Source organism: Pelobates fuscus, chromosome 5 (assembly GCF_036172605.1).
Source record: "Pelobates fuscus isolate aPelFus1 chromosome 5, aPelFus1.pri, whole genome shotgun sequence".
NCBI classification, from domain to species: domain Eukaryota; kingdom Metazoa; phylum Chordata; class Amphibia; order Anura; family Pelobatidae; genus Pelobates; species Pelobates fuscus.
In genome coordinates, this window is record NC_086321.1 from 71,900,939 (window position 1) to 71,915,396 (window position 14,458).

Here is a 14,458-nt window from a genome sequence, read left to right on the forward strand (position 1 = left end):
CTTCGCGGTATACAAAGTGTACAGTTTTTTGTTTTTGGTTAAACACAGCCCCAAAAGCAAAACAAATGGATAGTTCACGTGTGTTGCCAATAAGATTGTATTAATGTTCTTTTCTAAAGCTCACAAACACATGTTTTACAGTTTATAATCCAGAGTAGTTAAAATTTGTAAAACATTACCATTCTGGATTATTTAATTTTATCCCATAAGGGTAACAGGCACAATAACCACTTTATTTTATTTCATTGGAGTTTCTGGGTGCCATCCTTTATTTCATTGTTAAACCATCTTTAAAAGTTTTAACAGGGAATTAGGGTCTTCAACGTCCTGCAGACCAAATCACTTTGATGGAATGGCAAAGATGGCGTTACTCTGCATTATACTATACCAAATCACTCCAGTGATAGTGGGTAGTGAGAGGCCAAGAGCAATAAGCTGAAACGTATCAAGTACTTGCCAGACAACCCGTCAACATACAAACCACAGATGCATTTTTGTTTTGTTTTTTTTTGTCTTTGTTTTTTGTTTTTGTTTTTTCGTTTGCGCTTTTCTAAATGAAAATTTCCCTTTAAGAAAGCACCCTCTTCTTTTTTCACATTTCTATTTCTCTTTCCAATCTGTTTTTCATTCTTCATTTTTTCATTCTAGCATTCTTCTTTTCCTTATTTTGTCCTGATGACATAAAACATTTAGTAAACATGTAAGTACAAATTATGAGTGTACAAAGTCTGGCCTAACCTGCATAAACCACTGCATAGGAATTCTAATACACTTTTTTTTTTTTTTTTATGTATATATTTTTTTTAACTAGAAGTTATTACTTGCCTTTCTAGCACATACGTATAGGGTTTCAGCAACAATCTTGGCTTAAGTCAAATTGATCCGTTAGAATATCAGATTGCCCTTGGTGATGAGAACAAACTGGTTTGTTAGTCGTGTTAAATTTATACAAATCAGTTTCAAGTACTACCAGTACATTAATATTATTTTTCCTCTAACGTAGCCATAGCAAGCATAACTAGAATTACCACTTGAAGATCTGACCGTTTTTTCCCATTGTGGAGGTGGCGATTTTGGATTTGCATCATATTTTTATATAAGTCCTCACTGGATAGTCAATCTGAATATGTTTCCAGCGTACAGGAAATGGAAATATTATTTCAGCCCTCTGACGTGTAAAAGAAAAGCAAAGTTTAGCTAAAAATATTACTTTTTTTTATTTTTTTATTATAGTTTTTAATCAGATCTATGTCAACAATAATAAAATCGAATTGCACCTTCTAATGATGGTACTGCCATAATATATACCACTTATTTCAAATCTCTGACAGATCAAATGTTAAATCGCAATCTGGCATTGGTATATGTTGATATTTTATTTTTGAATTGTGACTAACATTTTTTTTTTTTTTTTTCTGTTATCCTTGTCAGGCCTCCTGTTTCAGTTCTGGAGTCTCATGATCCCAATAATTCATTGGGTTCAACTACATCGGTTACTGACACAATGAGACAGAGGTATTCTGTGACCTGTCACCCGCGATTACCTTACCTTATCGTCTCTGATGGCTACATGTTCACTGCACTTCGATTTGCTAAAGATTTATCGTCCTATAATTTTATGAAGTCCCTTTTGCTGGACTCTGCGCAACGGCTGGAAAGTGTACGTCAGAGATTGCAACTAGTAAAGGTAAGAGATATAAGAGGGGATAGAATTGGTCAATGCTTGATAGGTATGGGTTAGCACTTTGAATTGACTCCTATAGGATACAGGAAGCCAATGTAAAGACTAACAGAGGGGTGAGGTGTGAAAGGACCAACTAGAGAGGAAAATCAGTCTGGCAGCCGCATTCATTGCAGACTGTAGCAGGGCAATACTGCTTTTTGGAAGACCAATTAGGAGAGGGTTACAATAATCCATACGGGAAATTACTGGAGCATGGACAACATCTTGCGTCAGAAATGGGCGGATGCGGTCTATGTTTTTAAGATGGAGTTTACAGGATTTGGCAACATACTGGATGTGAGGCTCAAAGGTGTTGCCAGACTCAAGTTTGACGCCAAGACCGCGCGCCTGCCAAAATTGACTTATGTGGATACCACTAACTTGAAGGGAGAGTGAAAGGGGAGGATCAGTATTAGGAGGAGGAAAGACAAGGAATCCGTTTTAGAGAGATTTAGTTTTAGAAAAAAGTTTTAGAAAAAAATCAGTTTTAGAGAGATTTAGTTTTAGAAAGTGGGAGGAACTCCAGTCTGAGATAGAAGAAAGGCAAGCAGTGACACGTTGCAGGACGGCAGGGGAGAGGTGCTTCTTCTAGATTTCTATGCTTCTTCTAGATTTGCAAAACGTGATTATTTTAAGTTAGTTTTTTCCCTTTTTGATTTACCCGGCCTATAATGAATTTGTTTAGCATCTGCTTTGCACAATGTCCTTAATTTTGATTTACTGTTTCAAAAGTACATACGTTCATATCTCATTTTATCCACATTCTGAGCATTTGCAGTTAGATAGCATTTCTCTTTCTGTGGAAGATGTGATGATCTTCATGCTTTAGCGATGTTAACTAATGCAGCCACTTTACATGCTTCTAAAGGCAATGGGTCGATTCAGCCCATGGCAAAATGTCACATGAGAAAAATATATTTTATCCCTCAAAATATCATGCTTATTTGATCAGGGCAGTACAAACACATACGCATGCCTTTATATAACACTATACACATCTTTAACCCCTTCACTACCAGTTATTTCCAAAAAATTAACACCAAAATCTTCTGTTCTTGAAAGAAATTTGTCATTTAATTTTCCCATTAATATGTATAAATAGCAATTTACATAATAACAATGTAAAAATTGATTTTTATTAAATGTACTGTGAACATAGCATTAATGGTATCAATGAAAAAGATCTAAAAAAGACGTGCAGGGCTTGCATGACAACAGAAAAATAACGGTACCTTTAATAGGTCAAGAAGAGAGAGTTGGAATTTGATTAGAGAGTGTTGGCTACAGTGTCCAGTCAAATCCCTAATACAAGGAAGGTAGAAGGCTGCAGGATTCTATGTGAGCTACATCATTGCATGCAAGACGTGCAAGAAGGTGACAGACTTCTAGTCTTGCTGCCCATCTTCCAGCCTGCCCATTCTTTAGGGACAGTGGGTGGTCGATATCTCTGTTGTCCAGAATGAGTTGTAGGATCGCTAGTAAGATGAAATGCTTAATTGCTGAGCCTTGAAATGTAGGGGAAACAAAATTTCAGAGACTTGAGCAGGGTCACTACAGGTTAAAAAATGTTCCTCTCTGCTGAGGCATATGAGATGAGGAAAAAAAGCTGACCAATGCAAAGACCAGAATACAGCATTGTGTTTATTTTATTTTTTATTTTTTTTTGAAAGCTACTAAATGTTGAGATACTTGTGTACAAACATTTGGCGTGTTGATGCATAACCTTGCTGACTGCTTGTTCACATTGTTGGGAGTATAGGGGTGTGCATGATTTCACTGAGAGTTTTACTGTGAAATAAATTGAATAAAGTCATGTGAATATTTAGCAATAAGCACAAGTTTCAGGAAATATATTATTTTTAGGTTATTTAGGTAACATGAGTGAGCTGCAGTTTATTTTGTTTATTTTTTTTTTTTCCTGTATACTTTGCAGCCAAAGAAAAGGTTGGGTAAACTGAAGTCACTCACCAGTTTAAAAGCAAGTTTATTAAAAGACCGCGAGCAACCTCACCCTGGAACACCCACCATTCCCAGCTTCCTCCAAACAGAGGAGGAAACCCTCAGACCTGATCAGTCAACGTTACAGGTAACGACACTCCTAGAAATGTCCGTGACAAAGGTCCGGAGTCCATGAAACTATTGTCGAGACTACTCCTTCATATAAAAAAATAAGTATTTTTTGGGGGAAATGCATTTTATTTATTCTAGGAAAGAATTTTATGTAGCATGTTACTGTTTAAGCAACTAGCAAATGTTGGCCTGCCACCTAGCTGGCCATCTTCAAATTGGTCATCAATTGACCATCTCCAAAATGTCATGGTTACATCTCCCACCATTAACTGATTACTTGCTAATCTCCACACTAGGAGGTTACAGAGATTGCATACATGCTCAACAGCCTGTAATGAAACTTGATTGATTATTTGCAATCATCATCTTCTCTAACTCTCTGCAACCCGATACTAAAAATCCATATCATTTAGGATACGCGCAACATTTATAGGTTGTTCAAACTGTTATCTAGTATTGTGAACACAGCAGAGAACTTACATTTTGTAACCGTGATAAGATTACAAGTGATCTGTATAAATTGACACGTACCATTGCTCACTTGTGTATTTAGTACATTGCACTTAGAAGCAAGCCTTTCTCTGATGATGCTCTATATACATTCATAGACAGTCACATTTATAACCGACCGTAATATACATTGCGATTTAGTCACAATACTTGCAGACAAAGTTTCCATCCTGGGAACTATTTTGATCATCGGTGATAATTTCCTTTTTAAGAATATTTTTGAGCTATATATTGACTTAGCCACTCCCTAAACCACTTTTTTTAGTCAAACTGTAGCATGTTAAAACCCATAGATTCTTATGATCTTTTTGTTCCACATCACAAATATATTTATTTTTCCAGGTTGATGACGATGCATCCGATAATGAGGATTTTCCTAGATTCTGTGAACCTCCTGTTTCTTTTGGAAGAGCAGAAGAGGGACGACTTGAGTTTGCTTCCATGTTTGACACCATGCACGCCAGGGACCAGTTTGAGGGACAGAGTGATTTGCTAAGTGATTTGCATAGAATTCAGAAGACCCTGCTTACAGCTTGGACAGTTGGCATAACACTGAGAAACCCGAATCAGAAAGATAGTTTATTGCACTACACTGTGTCATGCCTGACCCATTTCTTGGCTGTTTTACAGAGTTCCAAATGTCCTAGTTTAAAGCATTCTAAGCCATCTAAAAAGATGGTGAAGGGCAATGACTGGATTGTTTACATGACTATCTTCCAGCAGTGCCTGACCATTCTGCATTGGGATGTAGCACCAAAGCGAACAATTGGGCACATAATCAAGCTAACCTCAGAAACTGCCAAATTGATTCTTGAACATCGTCGAGACATGCCCACCAAAGGGCTTCTTGAATGTTTTTGTCTGTTCAAGATGGTATCTCAGCATTTGAATATGATTTATAATTTGCATTATGAAACTTTCTGGCCAACAACTGATACAAGCAATAAAGCATGTCTTGATTTGCTGAAGATTCCCATATTTGAAGGATTGAATGCCAAACTCAAGCATTGGTCTTTGGACTGTGTTTTTAAACAACACCCTGAGCCTGCGAACCTCCGGCTAAAATCAGAGAAAAGGTATGGATACACTAGCAGTACAAAGTTCTTCTTGTTAACATATATTAATCGGATGTGGGTATGTTTTGAGGGTCTAATTGCTAATAATTTTAGGTGACCTTCCATAACACAAGAAGGGAATGTTATTTACAACATATTACTTAAATAACGATTACACAATGCTTACCAGTACATGTCCTGCTGTAGTGTGGCAGATGTTTCTCTATGTGTTCTCTATGTGGTTAAAAGTTGAGAGAAGCACAAATATGTGAAGAGGTGATGTCCTGACGTTTTCCCAAAACATAGTTTGTCAAAGCAGCATGTGTACAAAAGCATGTGGATGCTTATGGTAGAAGGAGGGGGTTGTGCCTTGGTGTGATCTCAGTGGTAGTTGGAAATCTAAAAGAGAAATAATACAACAAATTATAGTGTAGTATGTTCTGTATAAAATAGTTCAGAGTAAGAAGTGAACTGGCTAAGTGTAGAGCATGAGTAGCTCTACTATGTAGCACCTGGACGATCTGATCCCCGCCTAAGGATGGCTGGTCTCTTCTTCAGTAAGGTGCTAAGGTACGTGGGGACCTCAGGTAGGCAGGTTAGCTCAAGATGATATATGTCCCAGCGGAAGACTTTATGAACTTGCAATCAAATAATGTGATAGTATTATGCAGATAAAAACAAATATAAATATAGTGTATACTGCTAAAACCATAACATAATTTGTTCAATCCACAGCACTTGGGTTTTATCTTGTTTTATTATTTAATGGTTTTTAGCAGTGCACACTATGTTTGTTTTTTATTTTTTATTGATTTATTAACCCCCTCCTTCTACTATATGCATTTTCTTTTGGATCGGAACAAAGACTTCTGGTTTGGGTGTTTGAGCTGCCTTCAATTGTATGCGCTAGAAACCTATATTGTAAATAAAACCATGTGGATGACTGAGGGGACTTGCCCTAATCTACTTTGCATCATATGCCTCTTAAACTGCTATAATAATTTAATGGATTTTATTCCCTTCCTATATTACTCGTACTCTTGTTAAGTTTTTCGCTGTATTGCAGGCTGGCAGCATTATGGAGCATTCTATATAAACAGGCTCTTCGGTATCAGATTCGTTTGAGAAAGTGCAACAGCGATTACATGTCACAGCATTTATCCCCCAAAATCTACTTGGAGGAAGAAGCCATTAGATCAATGCTATGTCACATACAGGCTGAACTGCAGTCTACAGGTGAACACTTGGACCGGAGCCTGCGTCTGATTCCTGTGACTGGTAAGGACTACAGGTGGTAAATGAATAAAACTGTCAAAACGAGTATCATTCAACTTTTATTCAGTAAACTAGCATATGCTCTGAATCTTCAATGATTTGCTATATTTATATTATATACCAACATACAATATAAGATACAGCCCCTCCGTTACATTTGTCACATAGGCGTCTTATTTTTCTGGTCAAGTTTAAATTGTTTTAAAAACCTCCTTTTATTGGTCTTATCTCGTCCTGCATTTCAGTTCCAAATTTACACAATTGAAAGGCTTTGCTCTTTCAATGCTAATAAAACTAACCATAAGTAAACTGACGGGCTCACTGTGCCTTGAGGGGTATCAGCTTCACCTCACTGACAAGGCCCAGAGAAGGCCAAAACGATTGTCTGGGGTTTCTGTATCTCTCGTGTAGAGAGAACTTGTTGGCATTTTGGTTCTGGACTGCCCTTACGGGTGAGATCAGTCTGATATGTTTTGGAATATATACCCTTCTTAATGACACAAGTGAGCAAAAACTATTTCGAAACCTGTGCGGGGATTTACCAACGAGCAAGCTACTGAGTTTCTCTAAGCTTTTGTCCGTTCTCAGAGTTCTCATATTATCTGTTTTTGTTACATGCATTAAATTGTCTCTCCCAAAGTTAAAAGGGTAATCCTGTAAAATAAAGTGGGTGGAGCAAAAGTGCGAATAATAAGTGCAGACAAGCCACTATAAAAAGAACCACTTCCCAAATCCCGTCAATCCAAAAAAACAAACCAATTCTGTATAATCACAATAGATAAACATTATAGGGCGCCACATTCACAAGTGTGGTAATATACACTGAACAAAATTATAAACACTTGTTTTTGCCCCCATTTTTCATAAGCTAAACTCAAAGATCTAAGACTTTTTCTATGTACATGAAAGGCCTATTTCTCGCAAATATTGTTCACAAATCTGTCTAAACCTGTGTTAGTTAGCACTTCTTTGCAGAGATAATCCATCCACCTCACAGGTGTGACATATCAAGATGCTGATTAGACAGCATGATTATTGCACAGGTGTGCCTTAGGCTGGCCACAATAAAAGGCCACTCTAAAATGTGCAGTTTTATCACACAGCACAATGTTGCAAGTTTTGAGGGAGCGTGCAATTGGCATGCTGACTGCAGGAATGTCCACCAGAGCTGTTGCTCGTGAATTAAATGTTCATTTCTCTACCATTAGCCGTCTCGAAAGGCGTTTCCAAGAATTTAGCCGTACATCCAACCGGCCTCACAACCGTAAACCATGTGTAACCACACCAGCACAGGACCTCCACATCCAGCATCTTCACCTCCAAGATAGTTTGAGACCAGCTACCCAGACAGCTGCTGCAACAATCGGTTTGCATAACCAAAGAATTTCTGCATGCTCATCTGCATGCTCGTTGTCCTCATTGGCGTCTCTACCTGACTGCAGTTTGTCGTCGTAACCGGCTTGAGTGGGCAAATGCTCACATTCAGAAACTCAAGACAGAAAAGAAGGGTGCGCCTAAATCATATAAAATTATGCATATAAGTCCAAAATGATGTGATCCACGAAAGTATGAAGGGTACTTGGGAATGGAGGTAGTCTTCGCAGATTTACTCTTGTGGTTCAGTGGAGATATGTGGGGAAAAAAACATAAGACAGGACCCCAATGGTACAGTATGTAAACAGGGTAAAATAATAAAATGGTAGTAATAAGTATTACTCACACTTTACAGAGCTAAAATCCAGATCTGATATTGAATGCGTGAAGTGGAATAATCCCCACTCAAGGATGTATGAAGTAACGCTGGTCAGCAGGTATATAGTGTGAGTCAGAAGTCCAGCGTTGGTCCGGCCCAACCGAAAATTAAAAGGAAATAAAATATAGTGCTCTCTGTTTTGCGGATAAAACAGTAAAAAATAGATAAAAATATACTCACGGTATACAGAGCAGGCTATACTGCTCGATGTAAGCGTATGGGTGGTATAATCCCCACCTATGGATTCTTTGCTTCTTTCTTAAGTGCTAAATATTGGTGTAGCCAGGAAAAATAAATAAATGAAATATAGAATAAAAAGGAATATGGCAAACAAAATATTTAGTGCCAAAATAATTCCTTTATTACGAATAATTAAAAATATAGTATCTAAACGCGTTTCGCCTAAAGAGGCTTCTTCAAGTAGATAATAATAATAATAATAATAAAAAGAACATAACCTGACATACATAAGCTTATATAGGGTACAATAGTATTGGTGAAATTTGAATTTCCCGCCATAATGACGTCATTACAATCACATTAACATAATGCATAAAGTAAGTCATTTTTACATATAATGAGGTAAAGCAGTATAAAAAACTAAATATGTGTGGCCATTTTCCCTAAAAACGAAGCTTTAAAATATATAAAAACTGAAATTGTAAGAAGTCACGTGACGCGCGGCTAAAACACATCCGCGTCACGTGACAATTGAATGGAACGCATGCGAGGAAGTGTTTTAGCCGCGCGTCACGTGACCTCTTACAATTTCATTTTTTATATATTTTAAAGCTTAGTTTTTTAGCGAAAATGGCCATATGGACATATTTTGTTGTTTATACTGCTTTACCTCATTATATGTAAAAATTACTTTTACTTTATGCATTATGTTAATGTTATTGTAATGACGTCATTATGGCGGGAAATTCAAATTTCACCAATACTATTGTACCCTATATAAGCTTATGTATGTCAGGTTATGTTCGGTTTTTATTATTATTATTATTATTATCTACTTGAAGAAGCCTCTTTAGGCGAAACGCGTTTAGATACTATATTTTTAATTATTTGTAATAAAGGAATTATTTTGGCACTAAATATCTTGTTTGCCATATTCCTTTTTATTTTATTTATTTTTCCTGGCTACACAAATATTTAGCACTTAAGAAAGAAGCACAAAGAATCCATAGGTGGGGATTATACCACCCATACGCTTACATCGAGCAGTATAGCCTGCTCTGTATACCGTGAGTATATTTTTATCTATTTTTTACTATTTTATTTCCTTTTAATTTTCGGTTGGGCCGGACCAACGCTGGACTTCTGACTCACACTATATACCTGCTGACCAGCGTTACTTCATACATCCTTGAGTGGGGATTATTCCACTTCACGCATTCAATATCAGATCTGGATTTTAGCTCTGTAAAGTGTGAGTAATACTTATTACTACCATTTTATTATTTTACCCTGTTTACATACTGTACCATTGGGTCCTGTCTTATGTTTTTTTCCACATATCTCCACTGAACCACAAGAGTAAATCTGCGAAGACTACCTCCATTCCCAAGTACCCTTCATACTTTCGTGGATCACATAATTTTGGACTTATAATAAGGTTTTGGACTTATATGCATAATTTTATATGATTTAGACGCACCCTTCTTTTCTGTCTTGTGTTTCTGTATTTTATCTACTACGAGGGGATTAGGGGAACTCCCCCTTTTTGTTAAGGTGTGCAGCCGTCTACTGTATATTATATATTTCTCTGTGGCAGCTTAGTGCTGACTCGCCTTCTTGTTCTTTCCAAATGCTCACATTCGATGGCATCTTGCAATTTAGAGAGGTGTACTCTTCACGGATGAATCCCGGTTTTCACTGTACAGGGCAGATGGCAGACATCATGTATGGCTTTGTGTGGGTCAGCGGTTTGCTGATGTCAACGTTGTAGATCGAGTGGCCCATAGTGGCAGTGGGGTTATGGTATTTGCAGGTGTATGTTATGGACAACAAACACAGGTGCATATTATTGATGGCATTTTAAATGCACAGAGATACCGTGATGAGATCCTGAGGCTCATTGTTGTGCCATTCATCCACGACTATTGCCTCATGTTGCAGCATGATAATGCACGGCCCCATGTTGCAAGGATCTGTACACCATTCCTGGAAGCTGAAAACATCCCAGTTCTTGCATGGCCAGCATACTCACCTGATATGTTCCCCATTGAGCATGTTTGGGATGCTCTGGATCAGCATATACGACAGCATGTTCCAGGTCCCGCCAATATCCAGCAACTTCGCACAGCCATTGAAGAGGAGTGGACCAATATTACACAGGCCACAATCAACAACCTGATCAACTCTATGCGAAGGAGATGTGCAGCACTGCGTGAGGCAAATGGTGATCACACCAGATACTGACTGGCTTTCGGACCCCCCCGACCCCCCTCCCTGGACCTGCCAATATAGTAAAACTGCACATTTTAGAATGGCCTTTTATTTTGGCCAGCCTAAGGCACACCTGTGCAATTATCATGCTGTCTAATCAGCATCTTGAGGGGCCACACCTGTGTGAGGTGGATGGATTAAATCTGTGTTAGTGAGCACTTCTCCTTTGCCGAGAGACATATTTGTGAACAATATTTGAGAGAAATATTGCCTTTTGTGCACATAGAAAAAGTCTTAGATCTTTGAGTTCAGTTCATGAAAAATGGAGGTAAAAACAAAAGTGTTGTATTTTATAATTTTGTTCATCTTAGTTACCGGTCATTTAGTTGTATATTGCATGAAAAGAGAAAAAAGAAAAAACTCCTAGTGCAGTATTTATTGAGAACAAAAAAAAATTTGAAAATAGCTAAAAATACACTCCCCAAAATAGTGGCACAATAAGAAATATTCCTAAATTGTGCAAACAAGTGCTTTGTGAGTGTATTTTAGTTTTAGGTTTTTTTTAGCTATTTTCGAATTTTCTTTGATCAATAAATACTGCACTATGAGTTTTTTTTTTCTTTTTTCTCTTTTCATGCAATGTACAACTATTTGAGTGGTAACTATATTACTACACTTGTGAATGTGGTGCCACTATACTTAAAGGGTAATCGAGACATGGACACAGTGCTCATTGTGGCTAGAGGGGGGTATGTGTTGTCCAAGTGAACCTGTCACCTGTAGGTTTTATTACAAACCACCTATTTTTTGGGTGTTTTTGTTTAATTCTATTTTATTTAAAACTGACTCATGAGATAAAACATTTTTTGTAAGCAGGAAAGGCTTCATGGCCCAGCCATGGTCATTGGCGACTGACTTCCCACACATTGTTTTGCATGCTGTGCGATATGACCCTGTGTAAATTAAATGCTCCTGTAAGGGAGGAACCAAGTAATGTTAGCCAATTTGTGTGATTTCCAACAGATGCTACTTTTGTATTCTCCCCGTCAAAAAATTGTTGCCACTGACAACCATGCTTCCAACAGTAGTTTGGGATAATGAAACTAATTTAAATTATTTGTTTCAAATTGTAATCACCCTTGTTCTTGTGAGTATGTTGCCTACAAATGTTATAGTACATCACTGGACAAAATATATGTTAGGGTAAATATACAACCCATGACATATGTTACGTGAGCCCCCTTAATGCACTATACTGATACTTTTAGTGGCAGTGTCCTCACCTTAAGATAAGAAAGCATTAGTAACTTGTTATAGAGGTCTCTAGAGTTTGGTAACGGATTTTGTGGCCCAAGCCTTTTTCACTGTTATGGTTGATGTATATGTAAATTGTAAAGCTGTTTTTCTCTTTTGTAGGGGAAGAATATTTCTTGTTGGGCTCATACAAGGAGTCTGTGGAATTCTGGAACAAATCGTTCTTAGACGTCACAGCGCAAGGTACGTATAAGCAATTATTTTGGTGAATGTTTAAGCAAAGTCTAGTATGATCACTGCAAAAAAAAAGAACTGACAAAGACTTTTATTATTTATTTTAATAAAATTTAAATTCCTCTCAGAAAAATCCTTTTGCTCTTTTTTAGATCTAAAAATTTGAAAATGGATTGCGAAGTGTGTGTGTATAGAATATAGAACATATATAGAACAATGTGTGTATATATATATATATATATATATATATATATATATATATATATACACACACAATTTAAGCTTTTCACAAATCGTGTATTCTAAAATGTGGGCTATATTTGATTCCTCGTATTAACCCTGATGAGTAAAATTCCCCACATAATCGTTTCATGTAAATGCTAATTCACACCTCTATTTGCATTCATACCTAGGAGGAAGGAGAGCTGGCGTACTTCAGATTCGGTACTGCCTCGCAATACTTTATGGTCACCTCTACAATTACAACCTAAATGATGCCCAGGGCATGTGTGACCAGCTGGTGAGAGCATTATTGAGGAGATCGAATCTTCTCACTGACCAGGCACAGGATACCCAAGGTAAGAGTGTCAGGCTACCATTCTTATGTGTCATCTGTTGGAATTAATTAGTCAAGATGAGCACGCACATGTGATTAGTCAGCAATTTAAATACACCATCAGCCTGGCGTTTCTCTTTTATTGCATTATTTACATCACGCATAGAAAAATTGCAAAAAAATTAATAAAATAAAATTAAGAGGGTCAGCTTCGGAAGTCCCAGATTTTACAACATCATGAAGGAATCATCAATCACGTTTCCACTGAAAAAGAGTCGGTTAATGTTTATACTTTTATTGCAAGTTCTGTTTGATTTAGAGTTTCTTATCTCCTCCACTGTTAATAGCTTGCTAGACCCTGCAGGAGCCTCTTGTGTGTGTGATTAAAGTTCAATTTCAGAGCACAAAAACTTTTAAAGTAAGTTAACATCTGATTGAAAATGAAACCATTTTGTTTACACTCGGGCTGTGTGCCTCACAGCCAACGGACGTGTGGCTAGGGCTGCATAAGCAGAAACAAAAGTGATTTAACTGGTAAATGGCAGACAATTGAACAGTGAATGATCTATTCAAAAAAATCATCCTGACTGCTTTTAGGATTGGGTAGGGGTTGGACATTGAAAGACTGAATGCTATAATTATCTCCAAGCCAGTGAAATGTTAGAACTTTTCCTATCACTGTTTTTTGTCTTTCCTAGTGAGAGCTGATTGTGAGCAAGACCTGCAAGATGTCTACCCTGATGCAGCATTAGCCGTCATCCAGTCCATGGCTAGATTTATGGCTGCCTATTTTACTAACCAACCACTGCATGTGTGTCCTCCACACAATGTCTGCATTTTACCTCCTCTTCATATTGCTTCAGGTACGATCCGCTTACAACGTTATGCCCTGTGTTTTCTAGTAACTGGCAGGTTTTATCTTGGTTCACTAACTTGCAGCACATGTTTATGTACATAGATCGATTTCCCAGAGCTGTCAAACTCCAGCACAGTTTGGTTGCCGGTGCAATTAGAGACCAGAATCTTTCTAGCGTCTGGACGGTGGAGTACGCCCTTGACTTGCTTCTTGTTGGTGGATTGGTACCAGAGGCTGCATGGCTGGCAAACCAACTAGGAGACTGGAAGATGTCTGTTTCAATGGGCGTAGCATATAACCTGTACCAAGAGAGCCTTAGTAATGAGTAAGTTTGTTTGTAAATTACTTGTTCATAAGTTCTCCTTCAGTTTGATACTGTTTATATTATCCTGAAGCCCATCTTGAAAGTCCTCTGTACCACTGGATGGAGGAGAGAAAGGGGCGGAAAAAACAAGCAAACAGTGCAGAAGATGGTGCTAGATAATTTGCTTGATTTCAGATCTGAAAAGAAAACACCTGCTCTTCCTCCACACCTCACTCCTGCACATACATTCCAGGAGAAGTTACAGTTTTTCCTTGGACGACCTCCGGGTTCAGAAACCACCATCAAGGACCCTGCTGGAGAGAAGCAGTTTACTGGTAATGGTTTATTTGTTTTCGTGGGACTGTTTGCCTTTTCATTGTAACCTTAGCAAAGAGTTGTTTCAAGTACTAGCTGGTAATTTCTTGGTATCAGGGGACAATATCCGAGATGACCCAAATAAAAACAGTCAAAAAACAA

General features: G+C 37.7%; 1 protein-coding gene across 1 annotated transcript in view; it reads left to right on the plus strand.

Annotated features, from left to right (window-relative positions):
* CPLANE1 (ciliogenesis and planar polarity effector complex subunit 1) overlaps positions 1–14,458 on the plus strand; it is a 79,460-nt gene that overhangs the window by 14,795 nt on the left and 50,207 nt on the right. Inside the window, exons 9-17 of the mRNA XM_063453979.1 lie at positions 1,432–1,687; positions 3,657–3,809; positions 4,646–5,379; positions 6,425–6,636; positions 12,194–12,274; positions 12,679–12,843; positions 13,520–13,684; positions 13,780–14,002; positions 14,177–14,316. Coding sequence (XP_063310049.1) covers positions 1,432–1,687; positions 3,657–3,809; positions 4,646–5,379; positions 6,425–6,636; positions 12,194–12,274; positions 12,679–12,843; positions 13,520–13,684; positions 13,780–14,002; positions 14,177–14,316 — 2,129 coding nt within the window. The remainder of the gene's footprint in view (positions 1–1,431; positions 1,688–3,656; positions 3,810–4,645; positions 5,380–6,424; positions 6,637–12,193; positions 12,275–12,678; positions 12,844–13,519; positions 13,685–13,779; positions 14,003–14,176; positions 14,317–14,458) is intronic.